Source organism: Emys orbicularis, chromosome 2 (assembly GCF_028017835.1).
Source record: "Emys orbicularis isolate rEmyOrb1 chromosome 2, rEmyOrb1.hap1, whole genome shotgun sequence".
Taxonomy (NCBI): Eukaryota; Metazoa; Chordata; order Testudines; family Emydidae; genus Emys; species Emys orbicularis.
Window position 1 is genome coordinate 271,262,324 of NC_088684.1, and position 22,103 is coordinate 271,284,426.

The 22,103-nt window shown below is 43.7% G+C and overlaps 1 protein-coding gene across 1 annotated transcript in view; it reads right to left on the reverse strand.

Moving 5' to 3' along the window:
* The window catches only part of CUL2 (cullin 2), a 98,086-nt gene that overhangs the window by 68,498 nt on the left and 7,485 nt on the right, over positions 1-22,103 (reverse strand). Inside the window, exons 3-4 of the mRNA XM_065398175.1 lie at positions 14,706-14,808; positions 13,958-14,052 (exon numbers count right to left, since the gene is read on the reverse strand). Of these exons, the coding sequence (XP_065254247.1) occupies positions 13,958-14,052; positions 14,706-14,808 (198 nt within the window). The remainder of the gene's footprint in view (positions 1-13,957; positions 14,053-14,705; positions 14,809-22,103) is intronic.

Below are 22,103 nucleotides of genomic sequence, written 5' to 3' on the forward strand. Positions count from 1 at the left end.
TCGTACTCTAGCAAGCAGTGGCTTCGAAAAGGATTTAGGAATTATAGATAACCAACAGAATATGAGCTAGCAGGTGTAACGCTATGATAAAAAGGGCAAATACAAGTCTTAGTTGAATAAATGGGACTATCAAAAGTAAATACATATTTACCATTGTACATGGTATTAGGGAGACCACTACCGAAACAGCATGTCCACATTTTCATTTCATGAAAATAAATTTTCTATTTTTCTTCACTTCAAAGAAACGCAATATCATCAGTGACAACACGTGAACCATGTGCTCCTCAAAGTGCAGGGTAAGTTAAAAAGTGGTTTATTGTGTCCATTGTGCAGTTAAGGTCTTAACAGTGCTGTAGAGGGGAAAAGAGCAAGTAGTGTGTTGGACAGATCCTTTAGCAGATAAACGTTCCCTTCTGTAATAATCTACCACTCCATGAGAGGGGAAACTGTAGTTCAAAATAGGTACAGTGGTTCTGTAGGATTTGAAACTTGTCTCTTTAATTTACAGTCTTGAAATGAAGAAAAGGTAAAATGCTGTATGGCATTTTCTATTTCCTGTATGCCTGTTCCAGTTCCATTTGGCGTGTCTCATTCATCTAAGCAGGGCAGCAGGATCTGATCAAGGTTTCCTGTCCAGTGATGCCCCAGGCTGCTGGTGGCAACTGTAGCTTCGACACTATAAACGGGGATACTCTCCTCCTCCTCCTCCTCCTCCTCCTCCACTCAAAATCACTACTGTGGGTGCTCAGCCAGCAAAGTGATGCTGGTCCCTTTTGGGCAGGAACATTTTCATGGAGTCCAAGGCCAGAAGAGAGCACTGTGATCATCTAGTCTGACCTCTTATATTACAAGGCCATAGAACTTCCCCAAAGAAATTCCTAGGGCATATCTTGTAGAAAAACCATACACTCTTGACTTAAAATGGCTAGTGATGGAGAATCCATCACAACCCTTAGTAAACTGTTCCAATGTTAATTATTCTCACTAGTAAAAATGTACCCCTTATTGCCAGTCTGAAATGGTCTAGCTTCAACTTTAAACCACTGACCATAAGAACGGGGCATACTAGGTCAGACCAAAAGTCCATCTAGCCCAGGCCACTGTCCATCTTTCGACAGTGGCTAATGCCAGGAACCCCAGGACAAATGAACAGAGCAGGTATTCGTCAAGTGATCCAACCCTTGCCACCCATTCCCAGCTTCTGGCAAACAGAGGCTAGGGCAGTGCTTCTCAACTTATTTATCACTGTGGGCCACATGTGCAGTACCTGGGCTGCAGGGGCCAGGTAGCCCTAGACCCTGCTGCGCAGCCGGAAACCCAGACCCCGCCATGCGGGCTGGCCTTTTGCACACAGCTGAGCTAGGCCACAATTGTGTGCTAAGTGGGTTGCATGCAGCCCATGGGTTGAGAACCGGTGGGCTAGGGCCACCATCCCTGCCAATCCTGGATAATGGCCATTGATGGACCTACCCTCCATTAATGTATCTACTTCTTTTTTGAACCCTGTTATAGTCTTGGCCTTCACAACATCCTCTGGCAATGTTCTTATGTTCTAGATAGACAAGAGCTCCCCTGAAAACACTGTTTTTAGGTTGTTGGCTTGATCATTATTCAATTTCAATTCCCCCCCCCCACCCCCCCAGAAAAATAGTGCACACAAAAACAAGCTCATTTACCTCAAGCAAACATGTCAAGATGAAGGCTATTATAACTATATATAACAGATTTTTATTTTATTTTTATTCTTTTAGGTAAGTTTTCATTGTAGTTTACATTAAACGCATCTGAATGCATGACCTGAGCTTGTCTGCTCTGATAGAAATATAATTTGATGGTAAAGAGTTTGAGAACCACTAACATGAACCCTCAAATACAAAATTCCAAGCACAATCACTTTTTTCAGATAACAGTATTACCATAAGTTAAAAGGATTTCATGCTATTTCAGTAGTTCCCAAACTTTAACAACCTGTGAACCCCTTTCACTGAAATGTCAAGTCTCATGAACCCCCTTCTAAAAATGAATAGTTCCATGGATTTTCTCCCTTACCTCAGCATAAATATAAAAAGTGATTGTGGAAATATAAAATTTGTTTTTATGACATGCTTATTACACACTATCATCATTACAGTATTATTACAATATGAAAACGGCAGCACTTCCAAGATCTCACTTTTGTAGCTTGTCTCACTTTTGATTAAGCCTGTTATAAGACAAGGCTCCTATCAGAGGCGCCAGTAGAAAAAAAAAAAAAAAAAAAAAAAAAAGTGGTGCGGGGGTGAAGCCCCCGCCCACCCCGGGGGGAGACCCTGTCGGAAAAGTAGGGGGCCCACGGGGCCACTGGAAAAAGGGGGGGGTGGGCGGATGCCGGGGCGACACATGACCCTCATCGCCCCCACATACTGGCTCTGGCTCCTTATTTTCATCAAGGAATATCAGATGGGAAACAGCATGAAGGTATTTAAGAAGCCAACTCAGAGTTCCTCCTACACAAGCGTTCAGGTCTTGAGCAGTCCAGGCAAACACTGCACGTTACAACAAAGCTTAAACTTGTTCTTCATAATATTTTAAAAACATGAGCAGCCTATTTAATTTTAAAAACAGCAAAAAATATCCACCTCCCTTTCCATTTTGTAAAAGGAGTCTTGAAGTTTAAATCTCCTCAGTGTGATAGATATGCTTGCTTTGATCTGTTTAGCTCTTGGAAGTCCCCAAGGCTCCGGACTGCTGGCTCCATGCTGCCCAGAATCCCTATGGACAGCTCTGTCCGACATTTGGGAATTTCCCCCCCGCCCCCCCCCCCCCCCAAGAACTCCCTGTAACATGAGGGTTCGTGAACCCCAGTTTGGGAACCACTGTGCTATTTGTTTGCCCCCCCCCCCCCTTTTTTTTTTTTTTTAAATACAAAGGCATCCATATAAGCCTCAGGGTGAAAATACCACAAATTAGAAGTCAAACCAAAAATCTCTCCCCGCTATCCGTCCAGACACCCTGATATAGGAAAACCTCAATTTTAAAAGCCTCAGGGGACACCTAAAACTTTCCTAAAAACTGAGATTTCAAAAAATAATGGGGAAATAGCCTATTGGGCTAGAGCACACACGACATTTTAGATTTAAAGGAAGTAATTTAACACTGAAGGTAATAAAATAGGGTTTACCTATAAATACAGGAACAACCTTGAATCAGGTCCAGTAAGTCAAAGGCTATGTCTACACTTCCACTTATGTCAGCAAAACTTATGTCGCTCAAGGGTGTAAGAAAACACCCCGAGTAACATAAGTTTTGCTGGCATAAGTGCTCATGTGCGTAGCACTATGTTGTGGGAGATGCTCTCTCCCGTCAGCATAACGCGGCTACACGAGGGATCTTACAGTGGCATGGCTGTATCGGTATAGCTGTGCCTCTGTAAGCTTGCTAGTGTAGACACGGCTTAAGGGAAGACTATTCCGGAGTTAAAGATTCTTCACAAAGAATGGTGTCTCCAGTCCCTGACATTCCAAACTAGGATTAGTTAACAGAAGCACGCAAGCTTAACTTAACTGACAGTATCCATTAATACCAAAATTTCAAACTGGATAAATCATACCAGATGTAGTGTTGGGGGTGGGGGAGAAATCTAATGTCCAACACTATCTGGTACCATGCATGCTCGCTTGGTATGAGCAGCAGTAGAAAACAATGTCCTATGTTCTAATCATGCCTCTGTCACTAATTCACTCTGTAGCCTTGGTCAATTCACAACTTCTGTTTAAGTTTACAGATCTGTAAAACAGGGATAAACTACCTGTCAGAGCTTTGTGAATATTCATTAATTTTATCAGAGTTCACTTATTATTAAAAGCACTACAAGTGCTAAGTAGTATTACAGCCAGTGACCTTGAGACTCCAGTCAGCATACATTTAAAATGGAAGAATACTAGACCCCTCTCTGGACTACATGCCATACACAGAAGTAGACTCTTTTGAAGAGCTTACAGCTAGAGTGCATCATGAATGTCAACTCTTTAATGCTAGTGACATTTTTAATAAAACAAAACTCTGCTCATATTCAGTAGATACAAATATCAATTCAACTGGTTCACCTTTCACTCCTGATAAGTGGATGCGATTCAGAAGTCAGAGAACCAAGTTTCCCAATCTAACTATAGCAGCACAGACAGCATTAATTTGATTCTATGCATGAATTATTTCAATCATGTTACATATAGACATTCAAGGAATTAACTTCTGAAGTGGTGACAAGGTGCCTCATGTATAGAAAGTTATTCCCTAAAGAGATTAGAGTAGAGCAAGAAAGACTAGAGAAATAAAAAGGTTATGTATTAACACAGTAAGCATTCACATAGACCATTGTAGGCACAGCAAATGGAGAGTCATTTTAAGAAATTCCAAGGGTAAGAGGATGTTTTGTCAGATGGAAAGTGGGCAGTTTTGGAACTAAAAGCACAGTACATAGCAGAAACTCACCATTAAAAGCCACTGGGCAAAGTGTGTACGAGAACCACAACAGAAATAAGCAACAATGTTTAACATTGTTCCTCATTTAGCTTTTATGTTGGTCAGCTGAACTATCAGAATTGTAATCATGGACCTCAACTAGGAGATTTTAGCATGAGAATAAACTTCTGTTTTAGAATTCAAGATCAAATATTCCTTTGTACCAGTTTTAGCAAATGAATTCTATAGCTTGGGAAAGGGAGTGTCATTTATAATGTTTGTATAGTGAAGAGCATAATGGGCCAGGCTTGTCCCTTAGGTACTACCACAACATAAAGAAAGATCTATGGGACAGTTGGAACTATAAAGGTGGTTATGCATCATAAATTTAATCGTGATAATAGAATCCTATTTTGAAATGGAGTTCAGACTTGTTTTTAATGGGCAAATCGAAACATGTTCAGCAACCTTGAGATAAAAAAAAAATTATGAGTAACTCCTTACTCATCTACTCAGTGACAATTATGTTATCAGTTTCTCCCTTCTCCCCCCCCCCCCTCTTTGCTGGCTTTGAATTTTAAAATATAGCTTCATCTGATTAAAAAAAATGGCTCTCTCTGTTGGCAGGTGGACTACTCAAATATTGTAATTCAAATAAGCCTGTACATTTTTAACCCTATAAGTAGTATGTACTACAGTTATACAATAAAACGTCTCTGCCATGATCTAACATGTGTAAAGTACACAGTCATCACAAGTGATGAATCACACATATACCAGAAAGACACTTTACCCAAGTGGCTGGAATGGCTCTAACGTCAGTAGTCGTCTTAGTTTAATACCACACATTCAAAAATGGAACACTCCCAGAAAAATTATGCAAAACAGTGTCAGTGAAATCCAATTTATATATTACACAATACAAATGGATTTTTATTCATATGAATTTTTCAATCATGATTAGTGTCAATGTGTAATGGATTGATATTTGAGTGGCTAGCAACACAAACATGCACCACAACGTACACAGGGCGTAATTCTGCAAATAATTAGGACTATGCATCTAGATCGGGGTAGGCAACCTGCGGCATGCGAGCTGATTTTCAGTGGCCCTCACACTGCCCAGGTCCTGGCCACCGGTCCGGGGGGCTCTGCATTTTAATTTAATTTTACATGAAGCTTCTTAAACATTTTAAAAACCTTATTTACTTTACATACAACAGTTTAGTTATATATTATAGACTTATATATATTAAAAACGTTAAAATGTATTACTAGCACGCGAAACCTTAAATAAATTAGAGTGAATAAATGAAGACTCGGCACATCACTTCTGAAAGGTTGCTGACCCCTGCTCTAGATACTCCTGTATAGAGTTCACACAGGAGTAACTATATGTACACTTGTGACTCTCTACAGAGACGGCCCTCGCTGCACATGTATTGGGGGAGATCTGGGGCAAAAACAGTACTTGGTCCTGCTAGTGAAGGCAGGGGGCTGGACTCGACGACCTTTCAGGGTCCCTTCCAGTTCTATGATAGATAGATAGATAGATAGATAGATAGATAGATAGATAGATAGATAGATTTACCTGCGGCTTTAAAAATGCCCTCAGTAAGACTTCATCATTTAACAATGCAGTGCAACTAATGCCCCCCATATGCTATATTTATCCACTATTGATCATGCCCTCTATGGGCCTCTGAAACTGCTAGTACTGTATCTATCAAATGTAAAATTTTAGTGGCTAGCAGCTATATCTTCTAGTCATTATGGGGGGGAATTCCAGTTTAGGCAAAGCCTTAGCTTGAAAACAATATAGGGTCTAGGGAATGAGACAGATGCGGAGTCACAGTTTAAATACTTGGGCTACAAGAGTAGAGCAGTGGTCCCCAAACTGTGGCCCCCTCATCTCCAAGGAATATTCAGGGAGGCACGCGGCGGGACCTGGGCCAGCCCACACAGGAAGCAAGCACCAAACTTCCAGCCCTGCTCCACCCCCATGCTCACTCCTCCCCCAACCCCATTTCCTTTATCAAACTTTTGAATCAGCTCTTCACTCTTTCATGCATGCTACCTGTAAAGTCACTGCATTGTCCTTCAAATTTCTCCTTACCATACTTCTGCCATGATGCCGATAAAACATTTGACAATTAGGCAGCTGGAGTGATGTAACTTCTGCTTATTAGTTGATGATTATGATCAGTGTGTTATCGTGTGCTTAAGCCAACTATAAAAAGCAACAGGGGGTCCTGTGGCACCTTTAAGACTAACAGAAGTATTGGGAGCATAAGCTTTCGTGGGTAAGAACCTCACTTCTTCAGATGCATCTGAAGAAGTGAGGTTCTTACCCACGAAAGCTTATGCTCCCAATACTTCTGTTAGTCTTAAAGGTGCCACAGGACCCCCTGTTGCTTTTTACAGATTCAGACTAACACGGCTACCCCTCTGATACTAAGCCAACTATATGTCATATCCACCTGGTGTTTTGTCTTGTATTTAAATTATAAGGTCTTGGGGCTTGGATAATCTTTTTGCTATTTTGCACAGTGCGTACCACAATGGGTCTCATCCTCAACTGGGGCCTCTAGGCACTACCGCAAGACAAAAAACACAAAGCAAAGACTAGGAATCAAACAAGTTCAAAGGAGAGAACGCTGCATCCTTTTCTTCCTCTTACTGCATAAACTAACACTTCTTTCTAGGCGTGTTTGGAAAGGAGCCACTCCCCTAGCTGAATCAATTGGCACCAAGTCCATCGGTTCAAATAAACCCTTTGAGTAGAAAGAAAAAGTTACTTTTTAAATTTATTTATTTTTCCGTAACTGGTATTCTTCGAGATGTGTTGCTCATGTCCATTCTACAATAGGTGTGCGTGCTCGCCATGTGCACGAGTGCTGGAAGTTTTTCCCCTAGCAGTACCTGTAGGGGAGCACCCTAGCGACCCCTGGAGTGGCGCCTCTATGGCACAGTGTAAGGGGCGCTGCACGCTCCCCCCACCCTCAGTTCCTTCTTGCCAGACAACTCCAACAGATGGGAAGGAGAGTGGGACGCGGAATGGACATGAGCAACACATCTCGAAGAACACCAGTGACGGAAAAGGTAACTGTCTTTTCTTCAAGTGATTGTTCATGTGCCTTCCAAAATAGGGGATTCCAAGTTATATCTGTTGGAGATGGGTAGGAGTTCACAGACACGCGGGATGGAGCACAGCCCTGCCAAACCCGGCATCCTCCCTGGTTTGGGAGACAATCGCATAATGCAAGGTGAACGGAAGGCCATGTGGCAGCCCTACAAATGTCCTGAATGGGGACACGGGCTAAAAAGGCAGCGGACGAGGCTTGCTCCCTAGTTGAGTGTGCCCTCACAAATCGGCAGCGGGGGGATTCCTGCCAGGTAGTAACAGGTACGAAAACATGAAGTGATCCAGTTGGAGAGCCGCTGAATGGAGATCAGCTGACCTCTCATGCATTCAGCCGAGATGATAAACAGCTGCGAGGACTTCCTGAACGGCTTTGTCCATTCCAGGTAAAAAGCCAGAGTCCGTCTCACATCCAGCATGTGGAGGCGGCGCTCCTCATTGGACGCTTGGGGCTTGGGACAGAGCACCGGCAGGAAGATGTCCTGACCCATGGGGTAGGTGGAGACCACCTTGGGGAGGAACGAAGGATGTGGTCGGAGCTGGACCTTATCCCTATGGAACACCGTGTAAGGGGCTTCGGAGGTCAGGGCTGAGCTCCGAGACCCACCTAGCTGACGTGACCGCCATCAGGAAGGCTACCTTCTGCTAGAGGTGTGACCAGGAGTACATAGCTAGCCGCTCAAATGGAGGACCCATCAACCAGGCCAGCACCAAGTTCAGGTCCCACTGCGGGACTGGGAGCCTAACTTATGGGAAGAGACGATCCAATCCCTTAAAGAATCGGCCAGTCATAGCATGGGAGTGTCCCTGCACCGGCGGGTGGAACGGGCGGTTCTGCCGACTCGCAAACAGGTCCACCTGGGGAATTCCCCACTCTTGGAAAATCCTGTGCATCACCTCTGGGTGTAGCATCCACTCATGCTGAGAAGAGAAGTCTCGACTCAGGCGAGCCACCCACGAGTTCCGGGTGCCTGGCAAGTGGTGGGCTTGAAGGCAAATGTCGTGGGCTATACAAAAGTAACACAGCCTGAGTGCTTCCTGGCAGAGGAGCAGGACCCGCCTTGCCTGTTGATGTAAAACATCGAGGCCATGTTGTCTGTGAGAATCCTGACCACTCCGCCCTCCAGGTGCGAGCGGAAGGCCAGGCATACTAGCCAGACTGCCCCGAGCGACTTGATGTTTATATGCAGGACAAGGTCCTGTGCGGACCACAGACCTTGGGTCTGAATGTTCCCCACTTGGGCTCCCCACCCCAGGTCCAACATGTCAGACACCAGCTCCACCGATGGGAGCCTGCCCCTGAACGCGACCCCGTGCAGCATGTTCCCTGGAGAGGACCACCATTGTAGGGAGGAGATCACCAGTTCAGGCACAGTGAGGACTTTGATCATCCTGTCTCTGGACTGGGAGAACACCAAGGCCAACCAGAGCTGGAGGGGCCTCATTCTGAGTCTAGCATGGCGAACCACGTATGTGCATGCTGATATGTGACCCAGGAGCTGGAGGGACGCTCTGGCTGTCGTCACGGGAAACTTTGTGACTGTTTCGATGAGCCCTTGCAGGGTCTCAAATCTGTCCGGTGGGAGGGAGGCCCTGCCCGATGTCACGTCCAGGACTGCCCCGATAAACTCAACGCGCTGTACCGGGACCAATGTAGACTTGGTGTCGTTCATCAACAGGCCCAGGGTGACGCACGTGGACAGGAGGAGCGCCACGTGATCCCACCCTGTGACCGGGAGCTGCCCTTGACCAGCCAGTCATCCAGATAGGGGAAGATCTGGACCCCACGACATCTGAGGTAGGCTGCCACCACAGACATACACTTTGTGAATACCCTGGGAGCAGTGGACAGGCCAAATGGGAGGACTGTAAATTGGTAGTGCTCCTGCCCAACCGTGAAAGGGAGGAAGCGCCTCTGCCCCTTGAATATATGAATGTGGAAGTATGTGTCCTGCAGATCGAGGGCGGCGTACCAGTCCCCGGGATCCAGGGAGGGGATGATGGAGGCCAGAGAGACCATGCGAAACTTGAGCTTTATCATGTACTGGTTCAGGCCTCGCAGGTCCAGAATGGGCCTGAGCCCCCCTTTGGCCTTCGGGATAAGGAAATAGCAGGGGTAGTACCTCTTGTGTCTGAACTCTGCTGGCACCACCAGGCCAAGGAGCCGCCCCACCTCCTGCTCTAGCAGGGCCTCGTGAGAGGGGTCCCCTAGGAGGGATGTGGATGGAGGGTGGTTGGGCGGGGTAGAGGTAAACTGGTGGGTGTAGCCCCAGGAGACGGTATTGAGGACCAACGGTCCGAGGTCAGCCACGACCACTCTGGGAGAAAAGCACACAACCAGTTAGAGAAGGGAAGCTTTATTGTGGGTGGATCCCTGGTATAAACTGGTAAGTCGCTCCTGGGCATCCCGTCAAAACTGATGATTTCCCACCTGTTTGCCCTTGGAAGGCCCAAGCTGGGGGGCAGAACGGGACTGCCTCTTTGGGCGTTTCTTATAGGCCCGTAACTTTTTATAAGGGGGCTCATATTTAGAGTGGGTGGCCTGGGTCGGAGCCGGCTGAGGCTTAAACTTGGTCCTGGCCAGAGCCGGGACATAGAGGCCAAGTGTCTTAAGCATTGTGTGGGAATCTTTCAGCCCGTGCAATTTCACGTCCATCTGTTCTGCAAACGGCCTTGCCATCGAACGGAAGGTCCTGCAAGGAATTCTGTGCCTCGCTGGACATCCCAGACAGCAGGAGCCATGGCACCCTCCTCATGGGACACCTCAGAGGCCACAGACCTTGCAGCCGTATCCACAGCATCCGACGCTGCCTGCAGGGTTGCCTTAGCTGCCGCTGTACCCTCCTCCACCAGAGCCTTGAACTCCCTCTTGTCACACTCCCAGAGGGAGTCCTCGAATTTGGGTAGAGAGCCCCACAAACTGAAATCATACCGCCCCAGGAGGGCTTTATGGTTTGCCACCCTTAACTGGAAACTTGAGGATGAATAAACATTTCTCCCAAATAAGTCCAGCCTCCTTGAGTCTTTATTTTTTTGGAGTAGGGGCTGGTTGACCGACTCGGCCACCAGGGAGTTGGGGGCAGGGTGGGTGTACAGGTATTCATGCCCCTTGGGGGCACAAAGTACTTCCATTCCGCCCTCTTAGAAATTGGGGGGCAAGGAAGCCGGGGTTTGCCACAAGGGGTTTGAAATTTTTGCCACCCCTTCATGGAGTGGGAGGGCCACCCTGCGCGGTGGCGAGGTCGAGAGGACGTTGAAGAGGGAGTCCGAGGGTTCCGCCACCTCCTCGTCTTGAAGGTTGAGGCTCTATGCCACCCTTTTCAACAGTTCCTGGTGGGCCTTAGAGTCCTCTTGTGGAACAGGTGGAGGAGGGGCCGTAATCGCCTCATCAGGGGAGGATGAGGATGGGGGTGTGGTACTCTGCGTACCCACCGGTGCCAGAGGTCCCATCACTTGGTCGCTCTCCGGGCGCGGAACCGGAGATCAATGCCCCACCGACTCCCTTCTGGGAGGCTGAAATAGGGAGGCCGACTGTCTTTCCAATGCTCTGGCCACCAAGCGAGCCACCACCGGTGGCTGCGTCGGGGGCCACGGGGCCCTTTGGTACAATGGTGCCAGCCAAGGAGCCCAGTGAAACTGCACCTGTTGTGGCACCGGCGCAGCAGGCTGTTCAGCCTGTCCTATCGACTGACGACTTTGAAGGGAGGCTGGGCTGGCATATGACCTGCCACCGTCCCGTGACTGGGAGAAGCGCTGGCATCGGGAACGGTGCCAACCACAAGACCGTGATCCCAGTGCAGAGGAGTGGGAGTACCACTGGTAGCAGCTGCTCCGCGATTGGCTCTGATGGGTAGATGCATGACAGCGAGGTGCCGGCGATTGATGCCTAGGACTGCGGAAGCGGTGCCACAGCAGGGTCCTGGAGCAAGACCAAGAACGGGAACAGCGTCGATGCCCGTATCGTGACGGGCTATGATAGTCTCCCGGAGACTAGGACCTCCGCTTGCGTCTGTCCCGGTCTCGACGGGGCCCGCTCCCCTCGCGAGGTCTACGGTCACTCGAGGCGGAGTGGTGCCTGGAACCCCTGCCAGCGGGACCCAGCCATACAACCTGCTGGGGGTCAATGGCGAACGGAACATTGCCTAGACTGCGCACGGTACCGACCAGGTGGTGACTGCGGAGATCCAAGTGGTGGCTTGCCTCTGGACTGGGGAGCCAATGGTGCCCTGGTACCAGCAGAGACTTAATGTCCCGGGCTGCCTGCAGGGCCTCCGGTGTGGAGGGCACCCAGACATCCGGGGAGGTCGGCATCGAGTGGGCTGGGCTGCTCCACTCAACACGAGTCGGAGGTCTGGAGTCCGACAGGGATCGAGAACTGCCCAGTGTGGGTCTAGTCTCTCCCCCGGTCTTGCTCTAGTGTCTCGGTGGAGATGACTTCCTCTTACCCTTTTTGGCGTGGTCCACAGACGGAGAGCGGTGCCAGGCACCGAAGGGTTGCTGCGCACCGACACCGCGGTACTCAGTGCCGACTCAAAGTGGCGCACTGGAGTCGGGGTTAACACCAACTCCATCAGAATGGCTTGGAGCCCCTTTCCTTCTTGGTCTGAGGCTTGAAGAATCTGCAAATCTTGCAGCGATCGCTGAGATGGGTTTCCCCCAGACAGCGTAAACAGTCCATGTACGGATCACTCACTGGCAGCGGCCGCCCGCAAGTGTCGCACGACTTAAAGCACAGGGCATGCCCCAACCTGGGCGCACTAAACTAAACTAACACTCATCTAAACTACTTTAACTACAGGTACTACTAACTATGAACGAACAAGAGTTCAAGAGGAAAGCTGCAGCCAAGTTGGAGCAGAGCAGTTCCGATGCACCTTTACTGGCAGCAGGAAGGAACGGAGGGTGGGGGGGAGCACAGAGTGCCCCTTATACCGCATCATAGAGGCACCACTCCAGGGGTCGCTAGGGTGCTCCCCTACAGGTACTGCTAGGGGAAAAACTTCCAGCACTCGTGCACATGGCGAGCACGCCCACCTATTGTAGAATGGACATGAGCAATCACTTGAAGAAGAACAGGAAAATGCAAAGTAAGTAAATTTAATAATTTTAGAAACTAACTTTTACGTATATGAAAAGTGAATGCTGTATTGCAAGCCTAGAATGTTCATTCAACAAGTTCTTAGGAAACTATACAGGTTTCCACCTTTATACCAGAGACCAAAGATAAAATTTTTGTTTTCATATAGAGTTCTTAATATACAAGTAATTTAGACAAAACCTTGAGAAAAGCAGGATTTTTAAAGAGATATTATAAATGAGACAATGATATAGTCCTCACCTAAACAAACTTGTGAAGCTTATACACTTAAAAAAAAAAAAAAAAAAAAAATCTATGAAGTGTCAAATTTAAAGTTTTACATAATATAGACTAAGAACATCAGTGTTAACTATAGTTTTATTATCTTGGCTTTTCTTGTCCTTTTCATCCACTTCTCCTAGGGGGTCTCATTCACTCATGCTGCTTTGCATGCATGGAAAGAAAACAGCTATGCATAAAGGGGTTTTATTTTAAATGTCAGTGGGCAAAAATGAAACCTAACAAATCTAACCTACTAACTACTCTAACCTACCAAAAAGCTACTAAAGTAATAGCCTAATCCCTAGAAGCAAGGGATGTAGATGCTGCTGATGTTCCATCTTGCAGTCACAGGCAGTAAGAAGGAACTGAGTGATGGTTGAGGCCTCACTGTCCTGTATGCCTTTTGCTACAGGAATCAAGTGGCCATTCAGGGTGCAGGTGCCACCCCAAAGGAAGGACACTGCTATTCAAAAAAGCCCTTGCATGCAAGATCAGATTCTATTTGCACCAATGATGGAAATTGCGTGGACATTCACTCAAACAATTCTTACATACAATGACATTAGTAAACTACAGAGAGATAAGGTGGGGTGAGGCTATATCTTTTATTGGACTAACTTCTGTGGGTAATAGAGGTAAGCTTTCGAGCTACACAGAGCTCCCTCCTATCTTTAATGCAGTGTAGCATGTAGAAACAGAGAAGGGAGTTGGCACAACTTGGCCAGCCAACTTTCTGTGGACCACTAGCATGTGTTCCACAGATTGGGAACCACTGCACTAAACACTAATTGAGACCACAAACCTATTTCATAGAGACCATTATCAAATTATAACACTATAGTCATTAGCGATCTGGGCCATATTCTAACCATGGCTAAAGCTGCCACCATATTATGTGAGCAATGTCATCTTCTACAGCATCCTTTAATCAACTCTCTACAAATTATCCGCAAACTTTCTTACTCCAGTGATCTCCAGTTACATTGTTTAAAAAACTTGTTGGCAAAATTTACCTGTATAAACAGTCCATGTAGTCTGCCCCTTTACTGTATTCTTCCCAGTATCTATGATACATAACCAGTACTTGTTCTTCAGATTCCAGAACACGCTTTGAAGGAAAAAAACATGCCATATTATAAGTGTTTACTTCCAAATGTAATGGCAAAATATTGTGTATACATGCATGTGCAGTATTTTTGACAGCATAAGAGAGTCAATTGATTACTATGAGTTTCAATAGTGTACTTCAAGCCACAAGGACAAACTGAGCCAGTCCTTATTTCAGGGAAACTGAATTTATACTGCAAGCTGGAAGAAATATAGTTTGATTGACAAAAATAGAATTGCTGAAATATCCTCATGAGTACATGTTTATAAAGAAAATCCTCAACTGGACAATGCTTTGGTAATCTAATTTTCTGTGCTTCCCCATCTCTCCCCTCCCTCCTATTTTCAACTTTTTTTCCCAGTAAAATATAAAGAAGTAGACGACACTTTTGGAAAACTATTCAAATAATTTTAGTTGAAATTATCCAGTCACACTAAATACATTTACACTCCCTCTCAAGCCAACAAAATGTAACAAAACTAAGATATATTTTGGGTTATGAGACCATGTTTTATACTCCCTTTAAGGAATAGTGAAAGCAGCAAGAATATGTACTCTGAACCTTGTCAGCTACATCTATCCACATAGGACTGGCAGAATTTCTGTTATGTACAGTGACAAAACATGCATATTTTTCGTCATATAATAGTTACCTTGTGCAAATGGCGTACATGATTTTCCAAAAAAAATTTAGTCTCGGTATAAAGTCTCTCTCCAAGAGGTTCTGGATAGGCCACACATAAAGCATAAATGTCCCTGAGTTTGAAGTCAAGGTTTAAAAGGGTCTTTAAACAGGTTCTGTAAATTTAAGGTTATACTTATGTTTTTCACATTTTGGACAGAACAAACAGTTATAATGTGTCATACAGGTGTATGCACATTACTTTTGGATACCATTTCTTGCAACAGTAAGACATTAGGCACACATTTTAAAAACACCTTGGCCAAAGTACACATTTAGACACCTAAACAAATGGCCTGATTTTCAAAGTGCTGGGTGTCCAACAATTCAGTGCTCAGCACTGTTGAAAAATCGGTCCCTTATTGTTTAAAGATGAATTTAGGCGCACTTTTTAAAGTCTTGCATAATTAGCTTTACTAAAAGCAAATAGTCTTAAGATAAGTTACCACTTCATTGCATTTCTAGAGATGTATGAACTCTGAATTGCCACCACACATACTAAGAAAAATCAATTTATATATGTTTTGGAATCCTAGTATTTAACAACTGTATTAGTAAAAGAAGACTTTTGTAGTGGAGACTAAACAATGAAGTAGATGGATTTTTGAGAAGTATTTACCTTGCTCTGTAAGAAATATAACTTCACTGGTTTCTGAAGCTGTGACTTTTTAAATAAAATTACTAGTGTCCCTGTCTAAAGGAGAATCTCCTAGAAGTTTACAGTATTTTATCTTTAACCTAGCTATCTCAAAAAAGGAAATCCTTAGGAGGTTCTTATTTAGACAAGGACACTAACAATTAAACAAACCCCACAAAAAAACTCCACTATACACGAACATTAGGTAATCTCAAAAACTGAATAATTACTTCTCACTCTCAACCAAAATAGATTCTTTTTATTTGCCAAAAATCATCTCCATCCTATATACAATTATGATTAAGATATTAGAATTTTTATGCTCGCTATTTTTGGGATATGGAGAGAAACTGACACTGAAGAATGGATCCACTTTTGCTCTTAAGACTTGCTTAGTTAAGTGTGACTAAAGCAAGCACAAAGCATGTAGTTTGGAAAGTTTACTAGAAAAAGTAATTTTTTTCCCAACACTATCACTTGGTCAAAGAAACCATATACATTTTAGAATAAGGATGATTCCCATACAGATGGCATTAGGGACACTAGGTCATTTTTTTAGGTTAATATTGCTTAGTAATCTTCTAAAATAGAAATGCAAAAGAAAAAATGAAAACCCACTCATGCTGATCCAAGTTTATGTAATCAACCACGCTAGAAGTACAGTATCTCAGAAATAAACCTTTGCATACAAAAGGTTATCTGAACTGCAAGATAGCACACGTGACCCATTTTCCTCTAATCATATACTACATTATTTTAGGATGGCATGTTTGCATGCCTGCTAAAAGTTTAAAAGGAGATGGACAGCAGGCAAGCCATTTGCTCATTCAACACCAATAAAGAATATACAAAGAGGTTTCAAAGAAAATTTCCAAACCTAATTCTTAGTTTTAAATGCAAGTGATAATATGAAAATACTGAAGTACAAAAATAAACAAGTCAGAAAGGGGTTTATGTGGCAGCTGGCATCTTAAAAGCCAAGAATTGTAAAGTTTTATATTAATATAATACTCCATGCACAGAGAGATTACAAGAAGGGTTCTCCTCAGCATGCAAAGAGAGAAGGAAATATTGGGTGGAAATCCTGGTAAAACAAATTTATCAATCATTTAACAGCGTGGTTGGCACTATACCAAATGATTCATAGGGATGACATTAGAAAAGGCAGGACCTAGCTGAATTTCCAGGTTGATAACTTAGAGTGCAGATTAGCCAGTTTGAGAAATTTTGATACATGGGATGAATGGATACAGTAGGGCTTCTCTGGGGAATTGAGGATATTCACTATGTCGTCATGTTGGAACGCATCCATTTTATTCAGGAAGGATTTTCTATGGGTATATGACATCTTAGCTTTCAGCAAGCTGCCTGATTTTTCAGGGAAACACGCAAATGTAGCCCACTTTCCACAATACTGTAGCACAGAAAACAGAATAGTGGAGACAAAGTAATCTCAATTTTTTTCTTGTCCACAGACAGGCTGGGTTTGGCTGCAGGGGTGGAACCCAAACACAGAAGGTGCAGCAGAATGATGGTAGGGGTGGTCTCTCAAATACTCCATTACAGAATACCACCACATCCTCCTGGATGGAGATCAGTGAATAGTTCTGTGCACTCTGATTTTGGGGAGATCCTTGGCTTGAGGAAGGGGGGAGGGAGGAGGCATACAGGCGGTGGCTTAGCCATGGTTACCAAGACACCAACTCCCTGGCATTCTTGTCCTTGAAAAGCACATCTTTGCATTGAGATTTGACACAGAGGTCCAAAACTTGGTAACTCCCCACTGGGACACTAAAGTGAAAAACTCTCATTGAGACACTTACTCCCAGGCGAAGCTGCAGCCTGCTTATCCACTCTATTGCAGAGTCAAGCGTGAACCTTCTTGAATAAAAGCAAGCAACTGAATCTACTGAAGTAGGACTTTGGTGTCTCTAGAGAAAAGAGACTCCAGGATTCTGCTGTTTATTTACTATTCTATAGTCAAGACTTTGACATGGATGAAGACACGTGCTTAGTCCAGGTGAGATTGTAGGTCTTTCATAGCCTGATGGTTCCAAACTCATGTGGTAACAGAAGACAAGTTCTGACTCATGGTTCCCCTTTGTGCTCAAACTGAGCAGACTCTCATCCATATCTCTTGGTGGAATCTTTAGCTTCTTTTCCTTCACGGAGCTGTATGGCCAGCTTCTGAGGATCAAACTTGCAGAGTCCTCATGGGCCCAAGGCAAGATGTTTATAGAGAACACCACAGTACACAGCAACTTCATGAGGGTACCAATAACTCTGGATAGACAAAGAGATAGAAACCAGAGTTTCCATCCTGAGCTTGCTGATTTTCTTAAGCAAGGTGTGCCCTTCAAATGCCAGAAGTGCTCACTGTGCCATACTTCCTGGGGACCACAAAGAATACAGAATCAACCTCCCTAAATGCTGCTCTCTGTGGGATAGCTTAAGTGCCTCAGTTTGCAAAAATTAGAAGTGGCTGTTGACACTATACGTCACTACCAGACTGGAGAAAGCTGGGGATAATTTGTTGTGAGGAGCAGGATTAAAGCAGCTCCAGAGCATATCCTATCTTCATATCCTCTAAATCCTGTGTATATGTGATAGTTTGTTTATCTTTAATATATAGCGAGTTTGCCCTTACTTTAGTGCGATAAAGAGGCGTCAAATTGGCTTTTGCTGGATCTAAAGAGGCTCTGGAGATTAACCCCAGTTCCCCTTCCCATCTTCATTCCAAGCCTTGTCAATGTATGGAGAATTTTGTCTTTTCTTATAGCGCCAGGCTCAGAAAATCTTCCATCCTTGTAGACAGTAAAGGAATTGTCCCTTTCACTAGATGCCATAACTGCTTTGCCCAAATGACTCAACACAAGCTTTTTTTAAATAAAACACAGATGAAGCTACTTCACCTATCCATCTGCCTTCCAGTAAGCAAGCACACCTGCCTAGGTTAGAAGGGATAGCAAAAGTAGAGAATAGTGTCATTTAATAGTGTCAAATGAGACAACCTGCCAGAAATGCAGATGGCAGAATTCTCTCTTGGTACTAAACTTAAATTTTCTTGCCCTGACAGACCCAACTCATTATTCAAGGCTATCCTATTAAAATAAATTATTCAGGCTTCTGTCAAAACACTTGCCAATGCAAAGGGGGGGGGGGGGAAGATAGCTCAGTGGTTTGAGCATTGGCCTGCTAAACCCAGGGTTGTGAGTTCAATCCTTGAGGAGGCCATTTGGGGATTGGTCCTGCTTTGAGCAGGCGGTTGGACTAGATGACCTCCTGAGGTCCCTTCCAACCCTGCTATTCTATGACCAAAATTCTTCCCTAAAGACCAAATAGATCAGAAGTATCCCTTATCTGTATAGTATAAACTTTATACTCAACTAAGAAACTACAGCTGATGCCACAGCTACTTGAGGAATCTGCACAACTACTTCTCGGCTTCTGTAAGCATGCTGAATATAAGCAACTGTCTATACTGTTTGGATTTCACAGGAACTTCCCACTCTAAGCAAATAATTTTATCAATTTGTGCACTAGTATCACCAACTCCTGTTTGGCCCTTCAGAAAAGTATTTAACTCAGGTTGGATCTGCAGCTTCTCTGGCCTTTTCTGGCCAATGGAGTCAAACAGTAACTGAATCAGACAGACATTCTCTTGAATACAGTATCAGGAATAAGAAGGAAAAAGTTTGTTTTGGGGGTTCTTCCTTCCCCATCCTGGTGCAAGAGTAAGCTCACTTTGTTTCTTGGTTGAAGTGGAAGAGCCTTATGAGTAGCAGTGAGACATGGCAAAACAAATTTGTTGTGCCTTCGATAGAATTATGTTTAGACTGAGTACTTCACAGATTTTTCTTCTGAACTGTTGGCTCCAGAAACAGAGGCCAAAAAAAAAAAAAAAAAAAAAAAAAAAAAGAGTGAGAGTTCACATACATAGCTAGCTTAGCGATATTGGAGGTGATTCCTCAGCCAAACTTGTCCTCACAGTTTGTTAAAAGAAATACCTCTTTCCTCACAAAGGAAGTGCCTCTAAGAAAAGGGTGATTAAAAATCCCTGCTAATATGTCCCATAAACAAATTTCCAAACTTTAAGACGTGCCTAGCCATCTCTGTCTTGAGGTCTCTCCTGACCTTTTGGGAGATGGAATAGAATCCTGCTTCTACTATGCAAGGAGTTATCTTGAACAATGGAAGCCAGCTGTCCTTTTATTTCAGCCCTAAACCTGACAGCTGGTCAATGCCAAATAAGTTGGGGACATGTGCCACTTGTGCCTCAGGTAGAGAGAAAAGGTTGCAAGAGCATGTGTGTGACATTGTGAATGGCAGCTGCCACTTGCACTGTGCCTGAGCCAGCAATGCAAAACTAGGCTCACCTCAGGCTAAGGAGAGAATCTAGAGAGGGTGAATAAATATCAACATAACCTCTGAGGTCCCCAAATCCTCCTGAATACTCACATCCCAAGGTTCAAAAACCCATCCAGATTAGAATTATATAGTAGCAGAAGTCTCTGAACTGATGTGCATCAGCAGACAGAAGCAGAACTTCCAGAGAATTCTCATACGGATAAGTCATCTGGAACCAGCTGACAAGGGAAGGACACATCCCATTCTGAAGATTGGCAGCCATGCCCATGCAACAGACTCCAATGTGAAGAGAATTATGCCGGCATCCTATTTAAAAGTGTAATTAAGATGGAAGTGTCAAAAAAAAAAAAAAAATACAAAATGTAAATCCGGACTCCCAGATTTCTAGTCTCTTGCAGAATCCTTTGTGAAATGTTAGGGTGAACAGAGCAGGAAATGCTGCTGGCATTTTATATCCAATTGAAATATTCTATATACAGGATCCTTTATTTCACGTGTCCCTCAGTCTATTTGGTTGGCTGAAAAAGTGACTATGCAGGCGTGAAAAGCAAAGGCACCTGGAATTCTCAATTAAATGTGGACCTTCATATTGTGGAACAGAAAAAAAAAGGAAACAAAATGCCACACTATTCTACACTGTTGAACATCCGCTTTCTAAAGATTTACTTTTACTGTTAAACAGTGTGTGAAATAAAAAAAGCAGTTAGTTACCTTAGCCCAATAAAATCTGATAAAAGTACAGGTGTCCAGCAAGTTACTGCTTAGAAGCTTTGCCACATTAATTTGATTAATACATTAACTTTCTAAATTAAAAAGTTATTCTCAATAGCTAAGATACTTACAGTAACAAGTTTTAAACAAAACCAAACTGGCATCTGTACTGTGATAACACTGTGTAGTGAAATAACGCCAGAACGATTTCATTTCTGCAGAGGTGCAGACAGGAAATCTGAAGGTCAAAAGGTAGCTAAAAATTAGTCATGCTTTAAATACAGACAGTCTATGAGTTGCCCCTTATCAGAAGCAGGTAACACTATTCAGTTGGTATCCCAAACTCATTTATCCTGTTTTCATCATTTTAAAGAGAATTATCCTAAATAAAAAGACAACCCTATAAAAAGAAGATCAACAAACCTCAGGCTCTGTTGGAACAGAGGGGAGAAGCAAATTCCAGAAGTGAGGTTATCCTTTGAGAGCACCATCCCTCATTGCAATACCAGGACTCACCTTTGACCACCTAAGCCCATCTCAACTACTGCAAATAGGTCTCCATTTTTGCAGTGTACGATAATACACTGCTACAAAATGTGGTCTAGAATCAACTGGATTCCTTTTTCTGTAACAATATATATATGTATATTAAGTTATTCACAGTAAATATGAAGTTTCTAATACCATACCACATGTAAAAAATAAATACTTCCTCCTCCTCCCCATTCTTCATACCTATCTTCTGGTTATATCATCAGTTTATTTAAAAAGTTGATAGTATAAACAGATCAGATTGATCAATGGTGCTATAATGAGTAAGTGTGCTAAATAGGGAGAGAGTTTTAATATTACACAGTTCAAAATTCTTTAGCCACATTACTTCTCTAGGTTACCAAGTCTAATAAAAAGCAAGAAAAATAAAGGCAAATAGTGTAACATTTCCTTAATACACATTTAAGACAAGTTAGTATAAAGGTTAAAGCCCTTACAAATATCTAAAATCAGAACGATCTTAAGAGACAGGTTGTTCCAAACTAAACTATGTTCATTTAAGCAAGACACCTGAAGCTGGTGTGTGTGTGTAATCCACTTTTTTAAAAACAAAAAACAAGCTGGCTTTTTAAAATTAGCTTTTTATTTTTTTTAAAGTGTCACTGTAAGAGCATCTGAATTACTAAATGATTGTTCCAAATATGAAATAAACTGTAATACTAACTGTATAGAAATTTTTTTTGCTAATTTCATTAAGTTTTGAATACCCACCAATGAGACTTGTTTACTTAAGCTAGAAGCAGCTCCAAAAAGAGCCAATCTTTGCTTAGAAACTACAAGCTGACAGAAGCTCATCATGCTACGCAGGTGCAGAGGGTATTCCAAGAAGATCTCCTCTCCTATAGCTGCAAGATGCCAAAATAGTCACCATGCTGCCACCTTCCTAGACATAGAGTTAAAAGTTTATGACCACTGGGGTCCTAGGAATTACACCAAGGGCCTCCACGAAGCAAATTTTGGGAGTGTGCTAGTGTGCGTTCTCTAGTTGACTGATCTTCAGTGAGCTGCAGAATAAGTTCTGAAGGGGGATCAGTACAAAATTTATCACGCATGGTTCAAAAATAATCTCCAGGTTCCTCACACAAAAGTTACAAATTGGGG